We start from the raw sequence: 25,334 nt of genomic DNA, 5'->3' as shown, positions 1-25,334 counted from the left end.
CTTTTGAGGAGGTTTGCTTTAGTTTCAATTTGAAACTGTCAGACTGTGGCCTACACAGTTTTATACTGCAGCCGACAGAATTTACCAACACTGATCTACGGTGAAAACTGAAATATCACATGCAACCTTAAGTGCTTTTGAAAAGAAGAACCTTCTGCAACCTCCCAACTCCAGCAGAGCAATTTTGCACGCTGATTCATTCTGACAGATACTGGCATTCTTGAAAATTGACTTGTTGAGGCTTTTCAGTTTAAAATTGCTGAAACAAACACACATGTTCACCTGTTGTTACAAATTGCTGGTCCAAAAAGCAAGCAGCACAGCCAGAGCACCGTGGGGAGGACTAATGCAGCTCTTAGTGGTAATGCTGCAGCTTCACAGGTGGCCAATAAACCATATGGGCTTGTTATTTCTTTGCTACCCAAGGAAGCCTGGCCGACTTCCAGACTTCCCAACTCAGGGAGTGTTTGGCAAATCCCAGTTAGCTGGCCATGATAAAGCCCAGATTTGATCCACCAACGAACATGGCTCAGCCCACACGATGCTTTTTTGGGATTTGTTAATGGGGTTATACCTGTTTCAGTTTGCTCGAGGCAAGTCAGTTTCAACTGGTTCCAAGGCACGCTGCAGAAGATATTCAAATATTTAGCTACTTTGTATACATTTTATACCATACAGAACATAAGGCACAAGGCATTGTTTGAAGAAGTGAAACTGACCAATTAACTTCATTTCATCGCAATATCATCTGAACACCAGGGTCACAAATAGAAAATAAGACCTGCTCCAGGTTTCAGAGCTATGCTCCCTCTGGAAGAGTAAATTAGAGTGCAGGTTAAGTTGAATATAAGTAATCAGGGCTCGGTTAAATAGTCTGAACTGGCTGAATAAGTTTATCCCCCATAGACATTCAATAATCACCGGGTAACCAATTACTTAACTTCTTACTACTACTATTTTCAGGGTTCTGCTATTTATCTGTGTGGGTCTAACAACACTTGAATGTCAAATATGCATTTTCCACTGCTAAATGTGAGAGATGTAAAATAAAAAATAAAAAATTGGACCGTATTATTGAATAAGCAATTTGCAATTTGAAAGAATGCTTGCTATTTCAACAGTAATTGCTAAATCCATAAATACCGTCATTCATTCAATTGCCAAAGAGTAACCCTCACTTATAGGATCATTATTATTACTAGGAATAATAGTTGGAATACTAGTAATAAATTTAATAATAGCGTACACACGTATACACACTTCAGTTAATCTTTCTTAAAAATCATTACATATTTAATGTATTAAAATAAAAATAAAATTTAAACCCAAGGCATCTAAACATCCCTTATATGAACTATAATTGGATTATTTTTCACAACAGAGGCCGTGAGTAACTGATCCTCTTGGAAAGGCAAAGTCCTTATCTCAGTGTAGTGTATCTTTGAGGATGACAATTCTGGCAGTAGCATATCTGAACAAATATTCCTTCCAAAATCACACAAAGCATTTCACCTTAGCCTTCAAGACCCATCTGATGTAATTCAAATAATAAGCCATGGAGGATAGATAAGGTAACCCTGGGGGTCTTGATATAATAATGGCTCTAAATGTATCTGACCTTTTAGTTTGAGTACAATGTTTGTTGTTCCTCTAAGAGGTGTTTTGAACATGATTCCTGGACAATATTAAGTATTGATTTCCCTGCCATTCCCCTGCTTATTTTTTTTTTTTTACACTACTCACAAGGAAGGAGACAATATAGTCACTGCACTATCTATTCATCAAGCAAACACTGACATCCTAGCCTCATACATAATAATGGTGAGTGTGTAGTTTTGGAAGACCAGTATTGTTCTGGACTCTACTAGTGTTGTGGTCAAATGTAATTGCACAGTCCTCGCTGACTAGGGTAAGGGAGGGGGGTGGGAATAATTTACTACCTACAGGACAGTTAGTTTTGTAATTCAGATTATGTACTTCTGCACAATAGAACAGGGAGTGTAGCATCTGGGGGGAAACGATAACCTTAGAGTGTACTCTGTGGAGTATTAAGGGATTCTAATCTCCCACAGAACCATTTTCGGTTTCATTTCACCACGGGGAATAAGAGGACACAAATTAAAAACTGCCCATGGTTTGATGCAGAATTGAGGAGAAGTAGATATACAGAACATACAGAAGGATATTCATCTCAGGAAATGGGTCAAGCCATTCAGAAATGCAGAATTTCATATATTTTGCACATGTTGCCTCTTGGTACACACCAAGTACATGAGAGACTGATATTGGAAAATGATTTAGGGAGAAGGAGGGAAGCCATACACCATTCACAATCACTCTCTTTTAATACTTCTACCTACAAAAGAGAAATGAGTCCCTGTGAGAAAATAAGACCACAAAATCACCCTTATTTTATTATTTAGAACAACAAACAAGCTACTATAATAAATGGGGATAGGGGTTGGGGAAAAAGTGCTCTGAAATGCATGTGCCAAATGGAAATAAAGTACAACTTTAAACGAATAAAGAATTGTCTGCTCTTTGCCTCGTGTTCTTAGGATTACAGTTGTCGGCTATTTATCCAACATGCACTTACAAGAAAACCAAGGAAAACAAATATCAAACCAATAAAATCCACTTAAACAGAGCAATAGGACTTGAAAAATGGTTAACAACTATTCATCCCTGTAGCTACAAATGCAAATAGTCCACTGTCAAAACTACATAAAGATCAAATACATTAAATTGCCCATACACACTCAATCTCATACTGGGCTCCATTTTCCAAACAAGCAAAACAATCAGCGTGACACGGTAATGGGATTCATTCCTGAATAATCAATACTGTAATGTTAACTCCAAGGCAATCGATGTAAGCCAAGAAACAAAGGCCGTTATTACTACAGTATAGTTATGATGTGGTTCAAAGGAATAAGAAACATGACCTGCAATGCCAGCTGGGCCAATATAAATTATACTAATCTTTATTACCAGTGTAAGTCATTTTAATTATAAACGCATGCCTACAAGACATGTGAGTTAACAATCTGCTCACTTTCAGTTTTAAATGCTTGCCACTTATTTACCAAGCGCCAGAAGAGAAACCTGTTCAAACTAATGCGGTTTTGTCTTTTTTTTTGCTCTAAAGTTGGTCAAGCAATATCAATATCACAGAAGTGGCTCGGCTGCAGACATACGAAATGTGCTGTTGTTCAGCAAGATTACAAGCAAGTAGAAAGACTTTGCAGGAAATGTGAAGCCACCATAGTTCACTACCAACAGTATAATAAGTGACACTTGGTAAAGACATTACCAAAACTGGCAATAGGTGACATTGTGTTATTTTGTCAAGAACAATGGAAACCTTGTCAGTCTATGCACTAAAGTTGGCTCCACTAGCAACCAAACCAGCTACAGAACAATAGGTGCCTAAAAGCTTCTGATCATCTAAACAATCTATGCAAGAACTTTGAAAATAACATGTTAATTGAGATATGAGGTAATTCAAATTTTTCCACATGTTCCCCCAGGACACCGTAAGATCACAGTGCTCTTGTACTGGATTCATAGGATGAAAATGGAGAGGGACGTCATTTGTGTCAATTAAACACAACATAGTTGCCACATATAGCTAAACACAAGTTTCTATCCAATGAGAGTGTAACACCACACCGATGTCTAGTGAAAAGAGTGATTATGATCACCTTAAAAATGTAGAAATGCCGCTTATATTACAATTATAGCAATATTTCTAGCATCCTACAGCTGCTGCATCATTGGTAATTGGGTCAAGACCGGTTTTTGTTTTCTTGGTGCACAATGACTAAGCCACATTGAAAAAGAACCCAAACAAAACAGAACTGCTACAAGATAACATGTGTCTACTGGCAGGCGGGAGCTGTCCAGGGTGAAGGATATTTTGTAAAGACATCTTTTTATTTTCTTCACATTCTGGAAATTCATAGATGGTTCCATAGGATTGCGATTTATTTTCTTAAAAATTTAGAGTGACTATTAAGTCCTTTGCCAACATGATTTACAATTGAGCCCACATTTGTATTACAATTTATTTTTATTTGTCCCCCCCACCCACTTTCACAGAGTTGTTTTCTCCTGCTTTTCTGGGTTTTTCTTAAATTCACAAGACACTATCTCAGATCCTACAGAGAAAGCAATACAAACATAATCTTTTGAGTTCTTTAAGTAGTAAATTGAAATCTCATAAATATACCTTCCTTAATGGCCATGTTCTGTTCCTGCTGCGCAAATGAATAATGGTACATTTAGTCCAGACAGTAATTTAGACATGAGAGAGAGAGGTGGGGGTGGAGGGAGTAAAAGATAATGTAGATTTCTTAGTATAGAACATCTTCTCCAATGCCTACATTTGTCAAATACATTACTATACATTTTGACCCACAGAGATCAAGTACCCTACATTAGAATTGCAAAGCGTCTCTCTCTGCTCCTGGGGTTTGATCTGAAGGCTCTTAAATCTGTACTTTGACCACTGAACCCCACTGAGGTTTCATTTAGAAAACGAATCAAGGCTTCCCTGGCACCAGGATCTTTATTCTGATAACCAGACCCGCTCTCACCATGTGCACAAAAGATATTGTGACTATATTTATAAGCTATGTGTAGAGCATACCTGGCAGCTTGGCAAGTTTCAGATAAGATGACAACACAAATAACAGCAGTGCACTGTGCACCGGATGGCTATAGCCTAAAGATAAGGACACTGTTAAGATAATGTCATGCAAATCCAGTGATAACCATCCTTTATAGCTCAATATGTTTGTTTGAAAGCAGTGGAGAAAGACAATACAATACTTGGACATCCTACCTTACTATCCTTTTATTTTTTTATAGCATGTTTTGGTCACTGATATTACTGCCCAATGAGCACATTCTTTATGCATAGCCCTTACTAATCAGCTAAAACAGTGCCTTTATCAACAGAGAAGCCTTCTGAGATTCAACATCCACACCTGAGGATTGATGCAAAAAGCAAATATATCTGACACCAAGAGAAAACGTTGTGGAACGGAACCCAAAGCCCCCAGCCCCACATGCACATAACCTTAGAGTTACGCGCCGAGAATCAGGGTTTTAAAAAGCTGCCGCAACAGCAACTCCTGCGCCGCAGATTAGTTTAAGGTGAATTATTTTGTCAGCATCAGCATTTAAGTAAGCAGAAAAAAAGGCCCTCAGCAACCAATTAAGACTGTGGCCGCTTTTTCTGTGTGTAGAGGGGGGATTATGGCAGGGGTGCACAGCTACACAGGTTATGCGGTACCTCAGGAGCCCTGCAGCAATGATTCAACTTACAAGAGATCTGGAAATGTGCTGGAAAATACCATGACACCTTGTAAACAGAGCGGCTTTCTTTAGCGAACAAAACCGAATATAAGAAGCTTCATGGTATTAACAAAGGGTTTGTAATACAGCTTCTTACAGCAAGCGTGGCAATTGCATTAAGACAAAAAAGAATTATAAATGCATACATGCATCTGCACAACACAGCACCTCGTTTGAATCAGTCATCAGGCTTTGTAAATGTCTTATTAGGAGCTACTGCCTAGAAGAGTAAAAAAAAAGAAAATACTGATAAGAATAACTCCCCTGTTGAATGATTTTGCCTCAATGTCAGTGGCTATGGATTGTAGGAGACAAAAACGTCTGCAGCTTATGTTAGCTTACTGTCAGTTTTTTGACAGGCAAGGCTTTATTTATATAATTAAGCTATAAGCAACTGAGTGAGTATGACAGGAAAAACAGGAGCGTATTTATGATGTGGTTTATTTCATGTGCTAGTTCCCCCAAAAGTTGAAAAGGAGAAGGAGAAGAGGAGGTTAAAACTATATACTGCATGTATCTTTGAAGTGTGATCTAATGAGGTTGAACTATTCCGCATCTGTGTTGTGTTGTTTCTTTCAAAAACAAAAAGATTAAATGAAGCACCAATTCAAAACTCACCTCCAAATGCCGTTTCAATATCCCAAAGCTTCCTTCCTTGCTCTTAAACTATTTACCATCCACTGTTAATCCTTCGCTAATTTCACAAAGATAATGAGCCATCTTTCCACAGAAAAAAAGAAGAAAAAAAATTTAGAATGAGCATGCATGAAATTACCCACCTAAATGTGTACAGAATTGTTCTCTTAACCAAACCGTGGGGGAAAAGAAAACAAGCAACAAAAACATGTTGGAAGAACATTTCCACAGTGCCTGATTACCATAACAAAACAACAACACGGTAAGAGGGGAGATAAATGTCAGCTAATTATCAAAATGTTTGCAGATGGCTTTCTGTCCTAATTAATCCAGCTTTAAATACCATAGGCTCTCCTCAGTTCCAAACAAAATCGCCGCCAGAGAAGAGACGGGATGTCTTCAAAGGATACCAGTGACAGCCATGCAGCGAGATTGAGCCGAGGGAGGAATGACCCAACAAAAGAAGCAAAGAAAGAAAATAAACAAGTATTTTTCCTTTTAATTGTCACATTTTCCCCTTTTATTATGCTTATTTAACAACATGAATATTAAAACATGAGCATCATAATTTGTTGGCAACACAACATTAGTCAGCTTTTCTCTGGAGATTATCAATACCTATTGGGTTACAGGTTAAACCTTTCAGCCTAGACTGTTTGTATGGATTGCACTTCTTGAGCTGAAATGATGTAATGTCTCCTGAGGTGAATCATAAAGCAATGAACTGAGTTTTTTATTGCGCCCTGATAAATTAGCTCCTGCACAGATGTTTAATTTGCTCTTCAATATTAATTGTAGGTAAATATCCAGTTTCATGGATTGCATTGTTCAAAGACCAGAATCCTCTAGGGTTTAACAAAAGTGTCATCTTACTGTAGAGAGCATTGTACTCTACGACATGAATGCCCATCACCTTGTTGGTTGCTGGGTTTGCAAAATTTTTCCACAAAACTTCACTGACCATCGAAACTCCGACTCCCGATGTTAAATCTTGCCCCCGATTGTAAATTCTGCCATTACTTTAATGGCGCCGAACCTCCAGTGATATAAAATCATGTCACTTGCGGCACATTTACGAGCGCTCCATTGACAACAGTAAATGGCTCTGCGGCCCTTTTGAGCAGTCCGGGAATTGCCTGACAGCCTCTCTCCAGAACGGTGTCTGATATAGAGAGTTAATTAACAAGCTGCCCATATCACTGTGCCAACCAGGCTAACAAAATCATGGGCGGGTAATGCACGATTATGGGAAGATGCAGGCTCGCATTAGTCTCAAAACTAAACAATTCACGGACACGGACACGGACACGGACACGGACTGATGGCATCCTCTTCCAACACACCCTCCATTCACTAATGAATAATGGTTGTCATTGACTGATCTTTTTTATCAGCCTATCAAAAGGTCACATAATTGAGCGGAACACCTCTGTATAAAAGGACGAGTATGGAGTTAGACAGGGAAGATGTAGAGAATATTGCAGGCCATTAGTGATACTTCCAACTTTAATGAATCCAGTGAGGGCTAAAGCACTATTGGATATTGATAGGTTGTTTTCTTATTAGCATAACTCATACCACTTTATGCCTCGTAGCCCCATTGGCTGTCTTTTGTAAGAAAACAGATGAGACAATGATGATCAAAGTAAACTATCTGCCATCCAAAAAATAATACAATAGCACACAAAGGTGCTATAAAAAGACTTGCTGAACTTGTTTATGAAATTGCTTGTGTGCTTTATGAGTTTTTTTCCTTCTTAGTTTTAATTTAATGTTAAATGGTCCCAGTCAAACCATCCATTGCATCGTAGTAGGACTGCAAGACCTGAGAAGCATCATTTTGGACAATAACACATTCATCTCAGTATTTATTTTATTTTTTTTGTTTTTAAGTAAGAACACAATGTTGTGGTTCTTCTGTACACGGGCATACACTGTGCAGAAGTATAGGAAGAGCTGAATACAGAATAAATAAACAAGGCAGTTAATGGTGTACTACAGAAAAATAAAAGAAAAAGTAAATCAAGTAAAGGGATTGTTCTGCATTGTAGTCGCACCATCAATTCCCAATAAATTTAAACAAACATTGAATCAATAAGAACCAAAACATCTCACAGCATATTCTGAGTCGGCCCTTATAAATCACACACTGGTGTTTAGATTCTGTCTAGGCATAATTAATAGTTCTTTCAGAGGAATTTAAAATCAGCTCGATGGGACATTCCACAGTAGTTTTGCTACGGCTCCTGAATTAATGAGCAGCGAATACGGAGAAGTAGAAGCCTAACTGTGCTGAACAATACTTCCCGTTTGAAAGGGATACCTTGGCAGTGAAAACATGGCACTGAAAGGAGGTCAAATGAGACCATGGCAAGCATTTGACCAGCCTGGCACCAATATAAACTGCAGCATGGTAAACGTCCAAGTCCTTAGTAAAAGTGAAGTCATTAAACTGCTTTCATACCAGCATGTTCTACTTTTTTTTCAAGCTTGGCTTCACCACATCTCTTTTTGCAGCACCAGTTTCCACGATTCTGTTTGAGATAAATAAATGCTGCTATTTACATCAAAAAGGCCTCTCTTAGGACTTTGCAATAGACAAAAATGACACAAGAGACAAACACGTTTTGTTAGAGATGCGGGGTTTCACAACCTTATTAGAAGAGGCCTCCTTTCACAGAGAATGTGCCACTAGTGCAGAACTCCAGATCTGTTAGCATCAATTCAATAAGCCCTCCAGTCTTTTTAATTCCCACAAGACAATGTTATGGAAGAAAGAAAGGATGTACAATATGGCTCTTTCACAGCTGCTTGATACATGCAACTTACAGATCTGTCACACCTGTGCTTTCCGAGACAGTTTGTTTCAGCCCAACTAGGTTCCCTTTGCCCCCTTCCTGAAAATACCTCCTCAACATCACAGGCAATCAATGGAGTCATCTTCATTTTCACACTCAATAAACTGATGTCTATTGGCTGTTCACTTATTTGCTCTGGCAAGTCCTTGTATAACAACAGCAATTGCGAAAGACCAACAAGTCTAAAACCTAAACCATAAAACATAAAACACTTAAATGTATCCTATCTGTCCAGTAACTGACTACAATGCCTTTTTTTATTGTTAATAATGTGGTTATTACCTTGATTCCATTTTTTCCACAGTCTCACAAGATCTATGTCATTTAACACAATACTCTTCAAAGCTCACTTAAAACGAGACCTATATAAGCACGTTTTAATGGTTGTAGAAGTAAGCAAAAGTTGAAGACCGTAGCAGGCCTTGGAATTCGAATCTCTCCATGCAGATTCTTTTGTGTTTCTGAGTGCCACGTTTGTCACTGTAATGGCTGGCCCTTGAAAAGATCAATGTTAAAAGTCCCTTTGCATGTGTACGGCTTCCTTTTAGTATTCTACTGCAATTAAAATACACTGACAGCTTCTGCAGTTTTAGATTAATACTGCCTTGACAAGAGGTGATTTGCAGCTCGGAATTACTATGTCATGAGCATTTTTGGAGGGCTTGCTCTTAACTGTACTGGAATAATCAGACTGGAAATATATTGCTAGGGTTTTTGGTATTTGTTTTTCAAAATTTGTATAATCCCCTCATAACAGTGTTCAAAATGCATTAATGAAGCCGCAGCAGTAGTGCTTCAAAAGCTATTGACCCTGTTTGAGGATGTTTAAATTTAGCATTACAAAACAGAGAACATTGTCGCGAGAGAAAGATGGCAGTGAATTCTCCTCTGTTTATTTATGTCTTTGTTTGTATTCAAGACAGGGCATACACAAAATAAGTCTTCTGGTATTCAAGCCTTTTTTTTCTCTGTGCATTAGATTAGGATCTGGGTAGTTTAATGAAGGCCTCTAATCCAATTTGCTGTGGATTCATAAATATTTATAAGGCTGGAAATGGCTGCCTCAATAGAAGACGCAGCCCAAAATCCCCATTTCAGCAGGACCAAGTAAACATTCCTCAGTGAAAACTGAAAAGCCATTTCACCCTTTGCACAGAGAGGAGATGATATTCCAAGTCTCCAATGCTGCATTTACACTGGACATTTTTACCATGGCTCTATGCCGGTTTAGGGTGGTATAAACAATAAAAGCCAAACGCTAATCATCCCAAACATGGCCAGTTCCAGAGGTGTCCGTAAAACAGGCAACGTAATGTTTAGTTACATTTGATTTCTGCGACAGATGCCAAAGACCACTGCCAACTCCAGCCATCCATTCATCCTGAATTGTTACTCTTCCCCAACAGTTTACCCATGTGTTGAAGTTAAGACAACACCAACTTAGAGTATATGCCTACAGTTTATCTGCTACTGTGCTGGCCAGTATGAAGGAATTGCTTACTTCTTAGCCTCTGACATATTCTGTGCAATTTCAAGATTAAATTTGAAAGCTATCCTTCATTTACATTACATTACATTATTTGTCATTTAGCAGATGCTCTTATCCAGTGCGACTTACATTTGTACCCATTTATACAGCTGGGTATTTTACTGGAGCAAACTAAGTGAAGTACCTTGCTCATTTAACTAATGAGGCTGGAGATTCAGCAATTTAAACAGTAAGAGACACTATGAAACAGTGATACGAGTTTAGAGAAAAGTGACACTGAGGTCGTCCTACATTGTCATTTAACTTCCAGGGTCACAAAAATCTAGTAAGAAGTCTACACAAGAAAAATAACAGATCTTCCATTGCCGCACTCATCTCTGCCTGGTCTTAACCCTAACACAAAAATGGTTTAATTTATTATTCATATCCAACATCTTAGGAGAGGTTGATGAAGTACATGAATTCACAAAAATGGATCCATAAAAGTATTAAAATCAATAAAATATTAAATCTGGAATAATTTTGAAAAGGGTAGATATGTCTTGTGTTTAATTTGATTGCTGCTCTAGCTCAGAATGCAGTGGGTGAGGGAACTTAAAGTGAGGACTTCAAAATCCTGCAAAGAAAATTAAATCCATCAAACAGCTTTCAGGCAAACATTTTAACAGGCAACATGTTCAACTAAATGCAACGTGTCAAATTGTGTCCTTCTACAATGACCTTCCAGCCGTAGAATAATATATTTCAGAGTGATGTGTGAAAAGCACAGTAAACAAGATAAACAACAGCTTCTGTCTTCCCCATCCTGTCTCGAGGTATTTATATACTTTAGCTTTTAGTTAATTAACTGACGCCTGCACGGGGGGGGGGCTGTACTTATATATGGAGTGAAGAGAAATCTTGACATGGTAAGGTGTGACATGTTCCTTCGGTTCTTGCGAAAAACGCACATTTGTTTTGCGCTAATTGATATCACAGCTTTGCGTTGAAAAAACGAAAACCGGAAAAAACTAAAAATCGGAGGTCAAACGCAGTGACGCCAACCGATCCGAGAGAAAAGGAAAGCGTAGTAAACGGGAAATAAAGAGCCTTAGGGCTGTAATGGCAGCTCATTGACGTGCGATGCGATGCTGCTTCAGGAATGACAGACATGATTACAACCGCCATCACTCCAGGAAAACTGCAGCAGAGACAAAAGATAAGAGATTGCCTCAAGAATTAAGGAGAAACGAGAGGTATTAGTGTTCTGCGGCTGACAGCTAAACAGCCTGAAATCACTCTGATCATTACGGGTAAGCTAGTCAGGAGGGGGGAATAAATCCATACTTTTTCATGTTCTCATCCATAGGCATCTCTATGTTAATTCATCCTTGTTAATTTCTCTATAAGCATGGAGAATCACATTCTATTTAGGAAGACCACCAGAATGCCTCTGTTGCCTGAAGGAGTATTTATTGAAATGAGACCACCAACAAGTTTGTCTCTGATAAAGTCATTATTAGCAGACACAGGAAGGCTGCTGTAGATTAGGCACTTTACATTGTGGAAAGGCTTATAAAAATGTCAAAGCGCTGCCAACAATGGGGACAAAGCCACCTTGTACATTTTAACACCTTAGTGGGTTTGGAGTTTGGGCTCCAGTTGTTCTAGGTTTGCTCATCTCTCTGGCTCACAATCCCGTCTTGCTAATTGCACGGGACATGTTAGCAGTTCCTTTTAGAGACTCTTCAGAACAAAGGGGTTCACTTTAGTTTCCAAATTGTGCCATTTCACAGACAAGAAAAATCTAGAAGGTTTTCACAGTCTTCTGCACCTCCTGTCAGCTCTGGGAGAGCTGTCTGAATCTGGTCAAACAGCAGATGACCACATCAGTGTTTATTGTAGATCTGAAAATGATTATATTGGTGTCATCACTATTTAAAGAGCAAAAACCATCCAAACTACAGATGAAATTATCTAATTCCATACACAAATAAACATTTTCAAGTCTACAGTTGATAATAGCATTTTAATTCACCCTGTAAGCTTCTCAACACCAGCACAAGAACTTTTTTTGTCTTGCTTTATGTTCCTGGAAGTAGGGGCCAGAGGTTGACTGGGTCCTTGAAGACTAAGTCTACATCTATAGTCAACAAAAACCTAGGCGTTCAATCAATTGAGGAAAGAAAAACAGTCAACAATAATCTTACAAAGACCAGCCATGAGGGAAAATCGGTGACTAGCTTTTCCCTCTTGTGCAGTCTACGGTGTCCCTGAAGAGATAGCAGCAATAGATTAGTGAAAGAATGCATGATGGGACAATGGAAGGCCATCTGCCCTGACAGCTTGGTGAAACTTTCCTCTCTGAAATCCTGCCCAGATCTGAAGAGTTCGACAGGAGGGTGGAAGGACTCATGCATGCAACAGGCAAGGGGACATTTGGTGAGCAGAAACTGAATGTCGTCTCGGTGATGAAAATTTAGCCAAAGAAAGCTGGAGTCATCATTAAGGACTGTTTTTATTCCCTTCTAAGTCTTTTCATCTTCTTAACTAATTTGGTTTCCAGCTCAGTATACAGATAGCTTATTATCTTTCTGATCAAAACATGTCGGAAACCATTATAATGCTAATGCCCCACGATGATATGAATGCGAAATGTTATTTCACAAGTCAAGTAATTTGCCATATGGTGCTTTATTCAAATCTTTCAAAGGCTCGGCCAGACCTCAACCAGTGACACTTACACTAAATTGTGTAAATGAATTGCAATGCATTTGCCCTGAAGAAAAACTACAACGCTTAGAAAAAAAGAATGACAAAATCACATTAATCATGGCTGAAATGTTTTTAGAGCAGATTTCAATTTTGCCCTAGTGTTTTAGACAGCCAAGGTAGGTCTTTGAAAACTGGCAGTTTTGTGGCAATTTTGTTATTTAGTTTTTTCATTGTTTTAAAGTCTACTTTAATTTTGTAACATTTGTGAACAGAATATAACAGACCTAGACATGTCATTTTAGTTAAAGTTATAACACACGGTGTACAGAAAGATAATTCATGTATGAAACAAATATTTTTCAGAAAAAAAAAAAAAAAAATAGAGCCTGTACACATTCTGATCTCAGATTAATTTCAAAAACACAATTCATCATGATCTCGATGTGGAATGCTCACATTGCACTTAATTTCAGTTTCAGGAAGCATGATATAGGCTCAGACATTATGTCCCATTTACAAGAAGTCAATGTGTGTGAAGAGAAAGATCAAACAAACCCATAAAAATCATACTCAAGCCACCCTGGATTTACTGACCCTGATATCACCTATAATGCATCGTCTCATGCAGCATAGAAAAGGCACAGATCACGCACAACCAAGGGGCCGAATCCTGAGAACCGCAGGATAAATATAGGGAGCTTCAAGGTTCTGTGCACAAAACTCCATTCTATCCAGCGCTTCTCATCAAAATGCTCAATCAATAATAATGCCCAAAGAGCGTGACAGATGACAATGGCATTTTACTGTTCCCATTTCAACTGTTCAGAGCCTTTACTTTAACCTCCCCCCTCTCGTTGGTTTTCATTCGTTTCCTCAATGTCAGGAAATAGATGCAGACATTCAATCTACGGAAGACAAAGACTTGAGTTTAGGTCATCCCGTAGTACGGCAAGACCTAGTATGCATGATAACGCCACCAGGGAGCGAACGGCCCGCGACAGGATATAATAGGCAGAAGTTAACTGGCGTTCTGAGGAGACAATCTGGAGCTCCATCCAGAGATGTGCTGGTTAGGTAGGCCCTGTGTAGTGTTCCAGTGAGGATTGTTCTGGGTTATTGATGAGGCCAAAAAGCAACGTAGAAAGGTCAGTGATTTTTGATTTTTTTTTATTGAAATCGGCATGGTTAGGATTAAAGAGGCCAGGGTGAGAAAGAGCTAGGTGAGAGGCTGGCAAGTGAGGAGGTGTGAACATGGAGCCATGCCAAGTAGCTGCCTACTGTATGTGTCAGGAGCAGCAGAGTGTGTGTGGGCAGATTAAGGCCCCCGTTACCGTATACAGAACAACTACCACTAAAACAGGACTTCCTGCCTGAGTGTTACAGTGGGATCTTGAGATCCGTTATCTCCCTTCACCCAACAAGCAGCTTTCCCACTCATTTTACAATCCGGCAAAGATAGTTTGCCCCTGTCCGTGCATTTATCTTTTATTCAAAGACCTCGAGGATCTGAAAAACTCTTTCAAAAGGGGAAACTGTCAAGTTTAATTGAATTTGCATTTTCAATTGAATTGCCCATTTTCTGATGTTCAATTATTTATGTATTAATTGATATATAGATAATCGGTTTTCCCCTAATTGGACTAACACCAAAGTAACCTGGTAAGAGGAAGGAAATGAAATATAGATTAACTAGGAGTTAAACGTGTGAACAAAAGGCCTAGGAATTAAAAAAGTCTCCCTCATTCCAAAACGAGTTTACAGTTTTGCAAAATGGCAACCAGCCTGTTGCTTGGTGACCACTGCAACATCTTGAACCCCTCGAGAAAGAGAAGTGGCCCTTATCTATTTCACACACACAAACGCTGCTCCTTTGAAAACGGCTGGTTCGTGGCACCACACCAAACTACAGCCCCTCTCCTGACAGAGTGCAGCACACGACGACACAGGATTCTCTGCACGGGAGAGCGTCACCTTTCAATCAATGCCTGTGATTTCAATAAAAGTATAGGCTACTAAGTGAAAAGATGAAATAATCAGATTGACATAACATTTACACTCTTGGAGCTCTCCTGTGGAAGCTCTTATTGAATGTACCTTTGTGATATTTTTAGTATTGACCATAATGTATTTTCACATTGAAGCCACCTTAAATAAGTGTCATTTTTTAATGTGGCAGTTATTTTCACTCTCACATAGAATGCAGGGTATTTTACGGCATGGTTTTGAGGGTTTCACAGAAGCGCAGAATGGCTTCAACACATTACTCGACAGTTTATTGCTCAACCTACTGAGCTATCGAGTTCAGACAGTGTGCACTCTTGGTTACATCGTTTAATCTCATGTGGGGGAAAACGAAGCATTGTTTTACTGATCTTGGCCTTTAAACAGAAATCAGAAGATCTCACTCCTGGGCACTATACGCGGCAGGTGACAGACCAAGTGATGAATGCGCTGCCCTCTCCCTGCTGTGGAACTCGCACAGGCACACGGGGGTGGCTGGGTCAAGCACACAATGTAAATGAATGTCGGACGTGTCAATTTCATTTGCGTCCACCTGCGCGTCAACAACCCCCCCAGTGTTCGCAGGCAAATGTCGCCACTTCATCAAAACATGTTCACTCGCTTAAAATGAACCAGAGCAACAACATCAGAGTGCACAGCGTGAGGCCAAAACTCCCTGTAGAAACCCACACGACTTCTATCCACATTCCTGGCCTTATGAAACCACAGTTTTATGCAGTATAAGGTGCCACCTAAGTGCGCTCGAGTATTCCACGTACGTCAATCGCAAGCGCTCTTTGGTCTGTGAGGCATTAAAAAGGAAAGCAAAGGAATAATGTTCTATAATACACATCATAATACCCATCAGTGTATGCGTCACTTTTCTGCAATATTCCATCACTTATATGTAATTGGTAATGCAGTTCTATCATTTCAGGGAGCGTTTTGTTTGAGTCTTGCATTAGCAAGATTTGGAAACGTTACATTCATATCCCAATTGATCCTGCCTCTGCAACTCACACATTCCTCATGCTTAATTAATTGACAGTTTAAGCCAGTACACAATAGATTCACGACCTTAAAAGAAAGACCCGAATCCAATATCTATCCAAAAACCATAATACAAGCCATACTCAGAAACTCATATATGACTAATCTTCAGTCACATTAAAAAGAAAAAAAAACATCTATACAATTTTTTACAATTGGGAAAGGATTTATTCAGTGTATATAGTACATGAAGAAGCTCTTTGTCATTTGCTAACTTGATAAAGCAGTGAAATGAATTAACAATGAGGCCAATGCGTTCTGCCCGTCTCTGAAGCAGGTTTAATGCAGCAGTGCTCAATTGCAGACCTCCGGGCCTATTCTAGTCAGGGACTTCTCTGCAATCAGAAGCTTACTTATTTAATCAATCCAGCAGGTGACAGAACGGATTTTCTTTAATTATTAAGGTCCTGGTTAGAATGAACTCCTCAACAACAACAGCTCCGCAGGTTGTGCATTCATTAGACTGCCATTTTAAGACCCTACCTGCAAGAAACTTGAAATAAGAGCAGGACATTTCCATCAACATAACACCACACGGTGTTTTCCCAACTGGTTCATACGGTAAACTGATATCTGAGAGGGCTTCATAGCAAAGCACCTGAAATTACACCAATAAAAAATGTCAAGTCAGTTAGTAAATAAGTCATATCTGTTCAGGCCACGAAGGGAAGATGATGAAAACCAAGAAGTTCAACAAAATCCATCCAGACAAGCCCGGCACTATATTTGCCCCAATCCTATAGTCGGTGTTGTTTTGGCTGTTATGAAAGGAAGCATCCTGATCCCATTCTTTTTATACCATCTTTCATATCTGTCCGTTAAAATATGTTTCACCTGGCTCAACTGTTTTATGAGGCAATACATCTCCTCGGTGAGTATCAATGTAATGTAGAAGTCTTTTTATAGAAGGAGACAAAAACTGGGAACTTTAGAACAGAACAATCTTTTCCTAAAGACTAATTAAGCCTGGGCCCTTTTAATTCCAGAATGACAAAAGAGAGGGAAAGGTCTCATTATTCATGTGTGGCATTAAGCATCTTTATACTCTGTAGCTTCCTAGACTCCCTGTCGAGGCCCCTCTAGACACAGCAAAGTGTCACTCACGCAATCCATCGGAAATGCAACCAGAGGACACTGGAAATGAAAACCCTGCACAGTTAGAGTCTGTCAGGACCTATCCACTGCTTGGCTGCGAGACCAAACCCTGCTGAGATTTTATCGTTAATGAAAGCCAGGAAGTACCCAATGCAGATAATTATCCTTGACACACTGTTGTGTCAACAGTCCACAGAAAAGGCTAGGTCTGATGTTGTTTTCGTGCAGAAACTGGCAAGATAATGTGGCATTCCCAGGAAGTCTGTTTAAAGGCGCTCTTTAAGAACCAAAAGTAAAAACAAACAACAATCCCTTGCTTGTTCCTGCAGTTTGTAGAAATACACAATAATCTGGAATGCAATCATAAAAAGAAAGTAACAAAGTAATGCACTGCACAGAAGTAAAACCACAGACTTGCTCAAGTTCAAACAAAGCCTTTTCACTCTGAGTGTCAGATTTAACAGTACATGGTTTAAGAAAGATTTGACACATGTGGTTTCCCTCCAAGTTGACTGATAGACAAACATAGAAAAACAGATGGATTTTTTTTTTTTTTCTAGCATGACACTGAAGGCAAGAAAGCTATTTTTGCTATTCTACAGCAGTGTTTGTAAATTGGGGATATAAATCCCTGAATGAATTAAACTAATAAACAGCTGACAAAAGCCTACACATAGTTGTGAAAATCTACCTTTTTGCCTCCACTGTAAACATTTGATGTGGCTGTGGAAGGGAAACAGGATTGAATGTAGGCATGACTAGGTGGGACTGTCATCCTTTCTCTTTTACAAAACAGGCTCCTCTCAACACAATCTCTCTAATGAGCGTGGCTGTCCGCTTTTTAGGTTATATTTCAACAAGATGAAAAACTGGGACCCAGAAGACTCTGATTTCCAAGCGTTAAAATAAAATTGACGTTTTTCTTTGCGATCCCGTGATCAGAAACATTACATGGATAGCTAGAAACACATACAAATATTCATCCTTATAAGAATGTGCATCAGTCCTCATGTTTCTGAATATGGAGGATGAGCTTTTGTAGTTCCATTGCTCCCCCCCAAAATAAAAATAAAAACAGACACACAAAGTCATTTTAACCAAAGCAAGTCTTGCTTCAAATGAATAATACTAAACCCTCACTTTTAAGTACCTGCTAAAGCAGCACAAAGCATACCAAGCACAGAAAGCCTATAGAAGATAACAGTCAAAGGTAAAACAAATAATTAAAAATGGCACAAGAGATTATACCAAGAAATCGCTCTGAAATTCCTTATCAAGAACCGTTTCCAACTCCAGTATTCCCTAGCAGATAAATGTCAACATGAAAGTACTGAATTCAAGCTATTTTACTTTAATATAACAATATCCCCCTAATAATTTCAGGGATTTAACTTTACATTATTGCACACATGTAACCACCTCTTCTCTAGCTTTAAATGTACCCAAAAATGAAATCGCATGCAAAGAGGCTCATTAGTTATTTTTGACTGGGAGTAGATGAATTTCTGTACACTTCAAAGAAACTGAAGTCAGTTAAGGGAACCAATTTCAACAGCAGTCTTTGAAGGAAACAATGTGCTGCCATAATGGAACAAACAGGGAGGGGTAAAAACCAACCCAATCATCTAAGTTCTCAGTTTCATCTTAGACGACAGGAGTTCAGCCGCTATTACCAAAAAAAGAAAGAACACAGATCAAAAAAATGGAAATTCAAAGGAACGGATGTACACATTTCAGAATTTGCAGCGGATAGATGACGTGGGTGATCAAGAGATACTGACACAGAGGTGTTCAGAAGTTATTTTTAGCATACAACTATGAGCAATTACCTAGGTGTGAAGTGACAGGTTAAAAGCAAGGCAGGAAAAAATGCTATTTGAGGAATGTTGTTCCTCCAGGGAAAAGCGGATCTGCTAAGGAAAACTTTTACAGTTGCCTTATACACACCAAATTCTGTCAGCTGAGTACCTTTAATAAGCACTAGAATAAATTACATTTGCAAAGCACTTTTGAATCGGGCTGGTAATAATTACAGTTTTAATTCCAGTCTGTCTGTTTTAAGATTTCAACTACTTTGAAATATCTTGATTCCAGTGAGAGTCTCACACTTACAGAAATAAGACTTTGGAAATTCAAAGTAACTTTTCTATGGAAACAGAGCAGGGAACAGATGGCAGAGGACTGAAAAAGCATGCTTTGTAAATAAATAGTCATGTTGCTAACCAACCAGATCTCCACCTACTGAAAATATACTTACAGAAAAAGAAAAACATATTAAGAATATTTTTGGGAGGTATTTTCTCATTTTAGCATCACAGTAGAGTGAAGAAAGAATTGAATGCTGGTCTAAGTGACCATGTCAGCTCTTATCTGTATGAATACTTGTGATTTGAAGTAATAGTATATTTAGCGAGATAACTGATTGCAAATGACAATACTGGAAGATTTTCATTTAGCCTACAAAATTATAAATGCAGAATGTTCTTAGAAACAGTAATGTTTGGTAAATTCTCAACTGACAAAACAAATTGCTTACAGTAATCTATAATAAATACCTTTATTGAGTAAATACTTTTATATAAGCAGTCATTTTATCTTGCATTTTCATTGCCTCAGAAATTAGACCTGTAACTTTGTCCACTGCAAACCTATATGCTGTCAATAATGTGACCTGCATGAACTTCTAGTGGCAAATTTCTATTGAACATCTGTGCTCCTCAGTGCTATTCGAATAAAGTCTATTTCAGTGCGATACTGTGTGACAAAGGGCTGAAATGATAGCAAAATATCACAGAGCAAGAGAATGAGCCTTTTTGTGGAATCAAACTGATAAGAAAAAAAAAACATTGCACTAATCTTAAAATCTTCTAAAAGACCCTCTCTCAAGATAGATCTCAGCCTTCTAAGAAGCAATGCTGTGAACCCCTGGACTTTAATTTCAACTGCAGGTCAAGGACACTATCTGTACAATTACAGAGACACAAACATTTCAAAATCCATATGAATGGACCCATCTGGAAACCAGGGGTTGTGATGGAACCAAACAAACAAAACTCAATTCTGTCAATCAGATATGTCGAATCCAAACGAAGACACGGACCGTTAATCAAAAGCAATTCCCTTTGATGCCCATTCATCTGATAAAATATATCCTGACTCCTGGTCTGTGTTCTTACAGGGAGCAGACAGGGGTCACTCAAGCCCAAGCCCGTATGGGAAAGCTGCATTACATGACTACAAATGCACATCTCAAATGGCCTTGAAAATGCTTTGTGACATGGGGCTTCCGGTTTTTTTCCCCATTCATATTTGAGAGGGATTACATTGGACAGATATTAGTGGGAATTTGTCATCTTTTCTGCCTAATTTATGTATTATGACACTGCAAGGTAGAGATTGATTTAATTAAGGCTTTGTGGTTATCCGTAAAAGCCTGCATTAAAACTGTAAGAGCTCCTGCCGAGAGCCCCATTTGTCAGGCCATCCAAGACGTAATTCATCTCAGCCTTTCCAAACAGACGGTCGTGGGATCTTCAGCGCTGGATACACTGCCCTCAATCTAACCCACAATCCTCTACTCGGTTTGGACTAGACTAATAAATAAATAAAAAAGCTTGCATAGGTTTTAATGGGTTACATTCTCATGGTATCCGTTACGGTTATATTTGATTCAATGAGCGAGATTAGACTGAACTCGGGGGGACGGGGAATTTGAATCAACCAATGCAGGAAACAAGCCACTGCGCAAAAATATTAAGAGACCGTTGCTTCAATGTCAATGGCACTATATTTTCAAAACAAACTGAACTGGTTATTTAAAGAGATGAATTTGCCGACATATGTAACCATGTTTAAAAAAAAAAAAAAATCAGTCTGTTGTAAAACTTACCAGAATAACACTAAACGTTTTTAAAGCAACAACTAAGTAGGGCATAATTGTCCTCTTTTTGTTAATGCCCTTAACGGCTGATCTCACCATTAATTATGATACTACTTATACGCTTTTCATACTCAAACAAACTGTTCTAGGATGGTGTTGGCAAAACTGCTAAAAAGTGCTGCAACCATTACTCAACCACAGACAGCTATCTGAGGGTGCTCCATCATAGTAACATTGATCAAATGTTGTCAAACAGTGTTTCAACATCACCTGCACACGGTCTGTCTCTTCACCAGCACTTGAATTGCAATGCTGAGATACAATTCACACCTCTAGATTGATTTTTGTTTTTTTAAATCCTTGCCTGAAGACAGCTGCCATGAACTTCCATCCATGGTAAGGTTGGCAGGAAACAAACTGGCGATTTGGGATTAACTAATGGCCTAAATAAAACATAATCAGGGGGCTGAGACTAGCAAGGAGACGGACAGCTTTATACATGTTTCATTCGGCAGCTATCAAAAACCGCCAAGTGTTACATATGCAGGGGGTTCCACAGACATGGCGTGAATGGCAGAGTTCAGCTGATTGATGCGTGAGCAAGCAAGAGGTCATACTCTGTCACACTAGGGCCCTCAGCTCTCAGCTACCAGACTGAGAGCAAACGCAGACACTGAGGTAACGGGGAAACAAATGGGCAGGTCCGGGACAACAGCACTACCGATGCAATAGACTAACAAGAATGAAGGTGTGCAGTCAGCAAACAGGAGCCAAGCGCATCAAATATTTAACCAACAAGACAAAGCCCAGAGGGTTCCCCAAAATGGCGAGAAGCATTCCTCTAATGAGCCTAATTTGCATGTTAGGCAGGGAAACAATCCGGTCTCCTGTGAGCGATATAGCGAGCCACAAATCAGAGCAGCCACTCTGTGACTACGCACTGAGTAATAACAGCAGATGAGAGGCAGACAGAAGTGAAATTAAAAAAGAAATAACAGTCAAATTGACAAAATTTAAGAGGGAATTAAGGAATAAAAGTGGTGTGTTCCAAAAAGTGATGTTATTTTAATCTGCCCAAGCATATGTTGCCTACTAATTACTATTAAAGAAAAGAAGCCACACATGCTGGGGTAATCACTGAACAACACTAGATATTAATCACAATATTAATTTTGCTTATTAATTCTATTTGAAAATACATTATAGCATCCTGTGAAGATACCAAATTGGTTTTAAGTGGAGCTGAAAAGGCTGAGTTGCATATTGTTTAAAGCCATCTGGAATAGTAGCCAAAGCTCAGTCTCAGGATAAAACAAGCCAAAACACAGGATAAAAAAAAATGAAGTAATGCATTTCATTAAAAACACCCAAACTGGCCTGTTTAACTCTGATATATCCCCTTATATCTAAGATTAAAATCTCAAAAAGCAAATGTGTTTATGTTCCAGCAGTACCTTGTGGTATGCTGTTTGAAATAACCATATTTGTTTGTATCCCTTGTTAATAAAATTAAGTATTACATCAACAATAACCAATGCAAGTTGTAATACTAATAAACTAACCATTTTATGTATACAGAAAATTATTACTTTTCATTATCATCATCATTCTTATTACTATTGCTAAAACTGGCATTAATTACCCCTCAGATGTATAATTAATAGACATGCATATCATTTACAGGGAGTAGTTTAGAGGGAGTTGCAATTCAACCCTCCCATCATACACCACCCAGAGGGAAAGATCACAACACACATGCTCCCAACTGTCCACTACACACACACACACACACACAAATATGTATACTTTTATGTGGGGAGGGCAGCCACAAGACACATTATCTATTGGGACTTTAGCTTGGATAAATAATGTTTGGATTTCCAAAAGAAGCACCAAATTCTTGCATAAATGCAGGAGACTGGCAACAATCATTGGAGACTGATGGCAGGGTGCTGCACTTTTAGGCTAGCCCAAAACTATTGCAGAAATAGATATTGGTAAGGTGAAAAAGTGCACCGTGTCTCTTTAAAAATCAGAGCAGGTACAATATGCAATTGCAACCCTTTCTCCGGGACGCGTCCCCTATACACGATTACATTAGCGCAGGTGCCTCCGGCTTCACACGCAATTCAAGTATTGTCATCTAATCAAAAGCAGATTTAAACCAGTCACTCACATCTCGGAATTTGTTCCAGTATCTATCCTTGTCGTACTGGGAGACGGTGCTCAACCATTTGTCATTGTCCAGGGAATTTCCATTGTTGTTGTTGTTACTAGTGATGGTTTCTGAGCGCCTAGCCTCAACTTGAGGAAGCAGGAGTGCAAACAAACCCAACAGACAAGGTAGCATCATCTGAAAGAAATGAGCAGAAATAAAGAAACCATTTAAGAGCACAGAAGAGAACTGCTGTCATGTTGCGCAAAAGGCTAAAACAATGACAGAACAGGAGCTGATGGGGGGATATCTTGGTATAAGAAAACAAGGATGCCTCCTTTATTCTGTAATATAACCACAGCCATGTAAAGCTGCCACTGAGGATGAGTCGAAATGTTTGGCCAAAAAACAAACATATGTCTGAATAGGAGCCTTTTTAATGACTTCAACAGCAATCTGGGAAGCACGTTCAAAATGCCTAACCCTTTTGTTAACTTTCTGAACACATATCAAGTGCGGTGATTAAAAACACGCCAGACAGACGCATGCAATACATTGCGTTTACTTGTGGGAAGCATGCAGATACGAGCCCTGGCGAAATTACCTTCTTGTAGATGCTCTTCCCTTTTCAGATGAGGACAGAATTGATTGGCTTCTCTCTCTCTCTCCCTCTATCCCTCTGTTCTCTGAAGACGATGCTGCAACGTTGCTCAACCTTCTGGTCGCTTTTTGCAAAGACTGTCGGAAACCCAGAGTGCGACTTTTGTGTTGGTTTTTAACAATCGGCTCGTTTTATTTGATGTCGGGCTTTAGGAAAGTATCCAGGATCCTTGCGCCACCTCTCAACTCCGCTGTGCAGCTGACTTCAAATTTCAAGTGTGAGCAGCAGCAGCAGCAGCAGCATTGAACCACGGAACAATGACTCTCTCCACCCCCTAGAAAACAGGAGAGCTGACTCCCCCTTCTTTTGGCAAGACCCCACCTCTCTCCCTTCCCTTGCTTTCTGCAAAAGCGCAGGTCACTCATTGGTAGCAGGTGTAAGAGCCATTGCCCCAACAGGATAGTGCGTTTACGCGCAGGAGTAATGGGAATGTAACTATTATAGATGCCGTTGTTTAATTATAGTAGTTTTTAACTAGGTGATACTATTGTATTACCAGGTGACTTGTAGCAATTCGGTCGGAAAATGTCCACACAAATTGGATGTATTGGAAACAAGCACGTCTAAAAAGTGCCCATGTATGATCATGCTTAACATAACATCTGTTTCATGATAGCAATTGTTTGGTACATTTGTGCATACACATATGCTAGTTATGTGGGCCGTACATAATTGCCCGTCCAAAGGAAACTGTGGACATTCATTAAGACAATGAATTAATACTCGCATTCAGTTTCGGATAGCTATTCTATTCCTGTAAATGGTACTGCATGGAGAGGCATTGAAACGTGTCTATTAGTTGGACTGTGTGGAACAGGAGCTGTTCTTTCAGCACCAAATGTTGCACAAATACAGGCCAGAGATGCATATTAAGGAAACCCGACTCTTTACTGTTGTTACGTAGTAGAATAGCTTTACACCGAAAGGAAGTTGTATAGTGTTTCCTTTTAAAGTAGTTAAAAAAAGTAGACCGAGCCAACATATGGTCCTTAATGAACTTCTTTTTAAAACCACCAAAGTTGTCTGGCCGAAAATAAACAGTGAGTTGCAGGCTGTTCTGGATGATGGTTTCATTGCTGATGCGTTTCTGTCCTCTTCCGAAAAGGAAATGAGACGTAGCGGCTACTGGTCCCAAAGGCAATCTTCGTTTTATATCATCTAAGACGGATGAGACACGTAGACAGGGCTTTATGGGCGCCACCTGTGCAGTGATAAAGTGAGACTCAAAGGCAGTCAAATGAGTTGGATAACCTAGGCGTTTCCTCACTGTTCAATATCAATGCAGCCTCTACAAGAATGCACATCTGCTCTCTTTAGTACACAGCCACCGTGCCCAACCCCAGACAACAGATTGATACATTTCTACCTAGCTATCGATGCGTACAGCCTGACGCAGATGTTCAGTCACAACTTTGTTTTCTAATTAAGTAGGTGTTTCCACAACGACTACTGAT

General features: G+C 39.2%; 1 protein-coding gene across 1 annotated transcript in view; it reads right to left on the bottom strand.

The window, feature by feature from the left end:
- The window catches only part of spock1 (SPARC (osteonectin), cwcv and kazal like domains proteoglycan 1), a 247,271-nt gene extending 223,129 nt beyond the window's left edge, over positions 1 to 24,142 (bottom strand). The window contains exons 1-2 of the mRNA XM_066716705.1: positions 23,824 to 24,142; positions 23,241 to 23,417 (exon numbers count right to left, since the gene is read on the bottom strand). Coding sequence (XP_066572802.1) covers positions 23,241 to 23,417 — 177 coding nt within the window. The 5' untranslated portion in view covers positions 23,824 to 24,142. The remainder of the gene's footprint in view (positions 1 to 23,240; positions 23,418 to 23,823) is intronic.
- Between the last annotated feature and the right edge of the window lie 1,192 nt (positions 24,143 to 25,334).

This window comes from Amia ocellicauda, chromosome 11 (assembly GCF_036373705.1).
Source record: "Amia ocellicauda isolate fAmiCal2 chromosome 11, fAmiCal2.hap1, whole genome shotgun sequence".
Lineage (NCBI taxonomy): Eukaryota > Metazoa > Chordata > Actinopteri > Amiiformes > Amiidae > Amia > Amia ocellicauda.
Note: the sequence above shows the minus strand (reverse complement) of the source record. Positions and strands in the feature narration are given on the sequence as shown.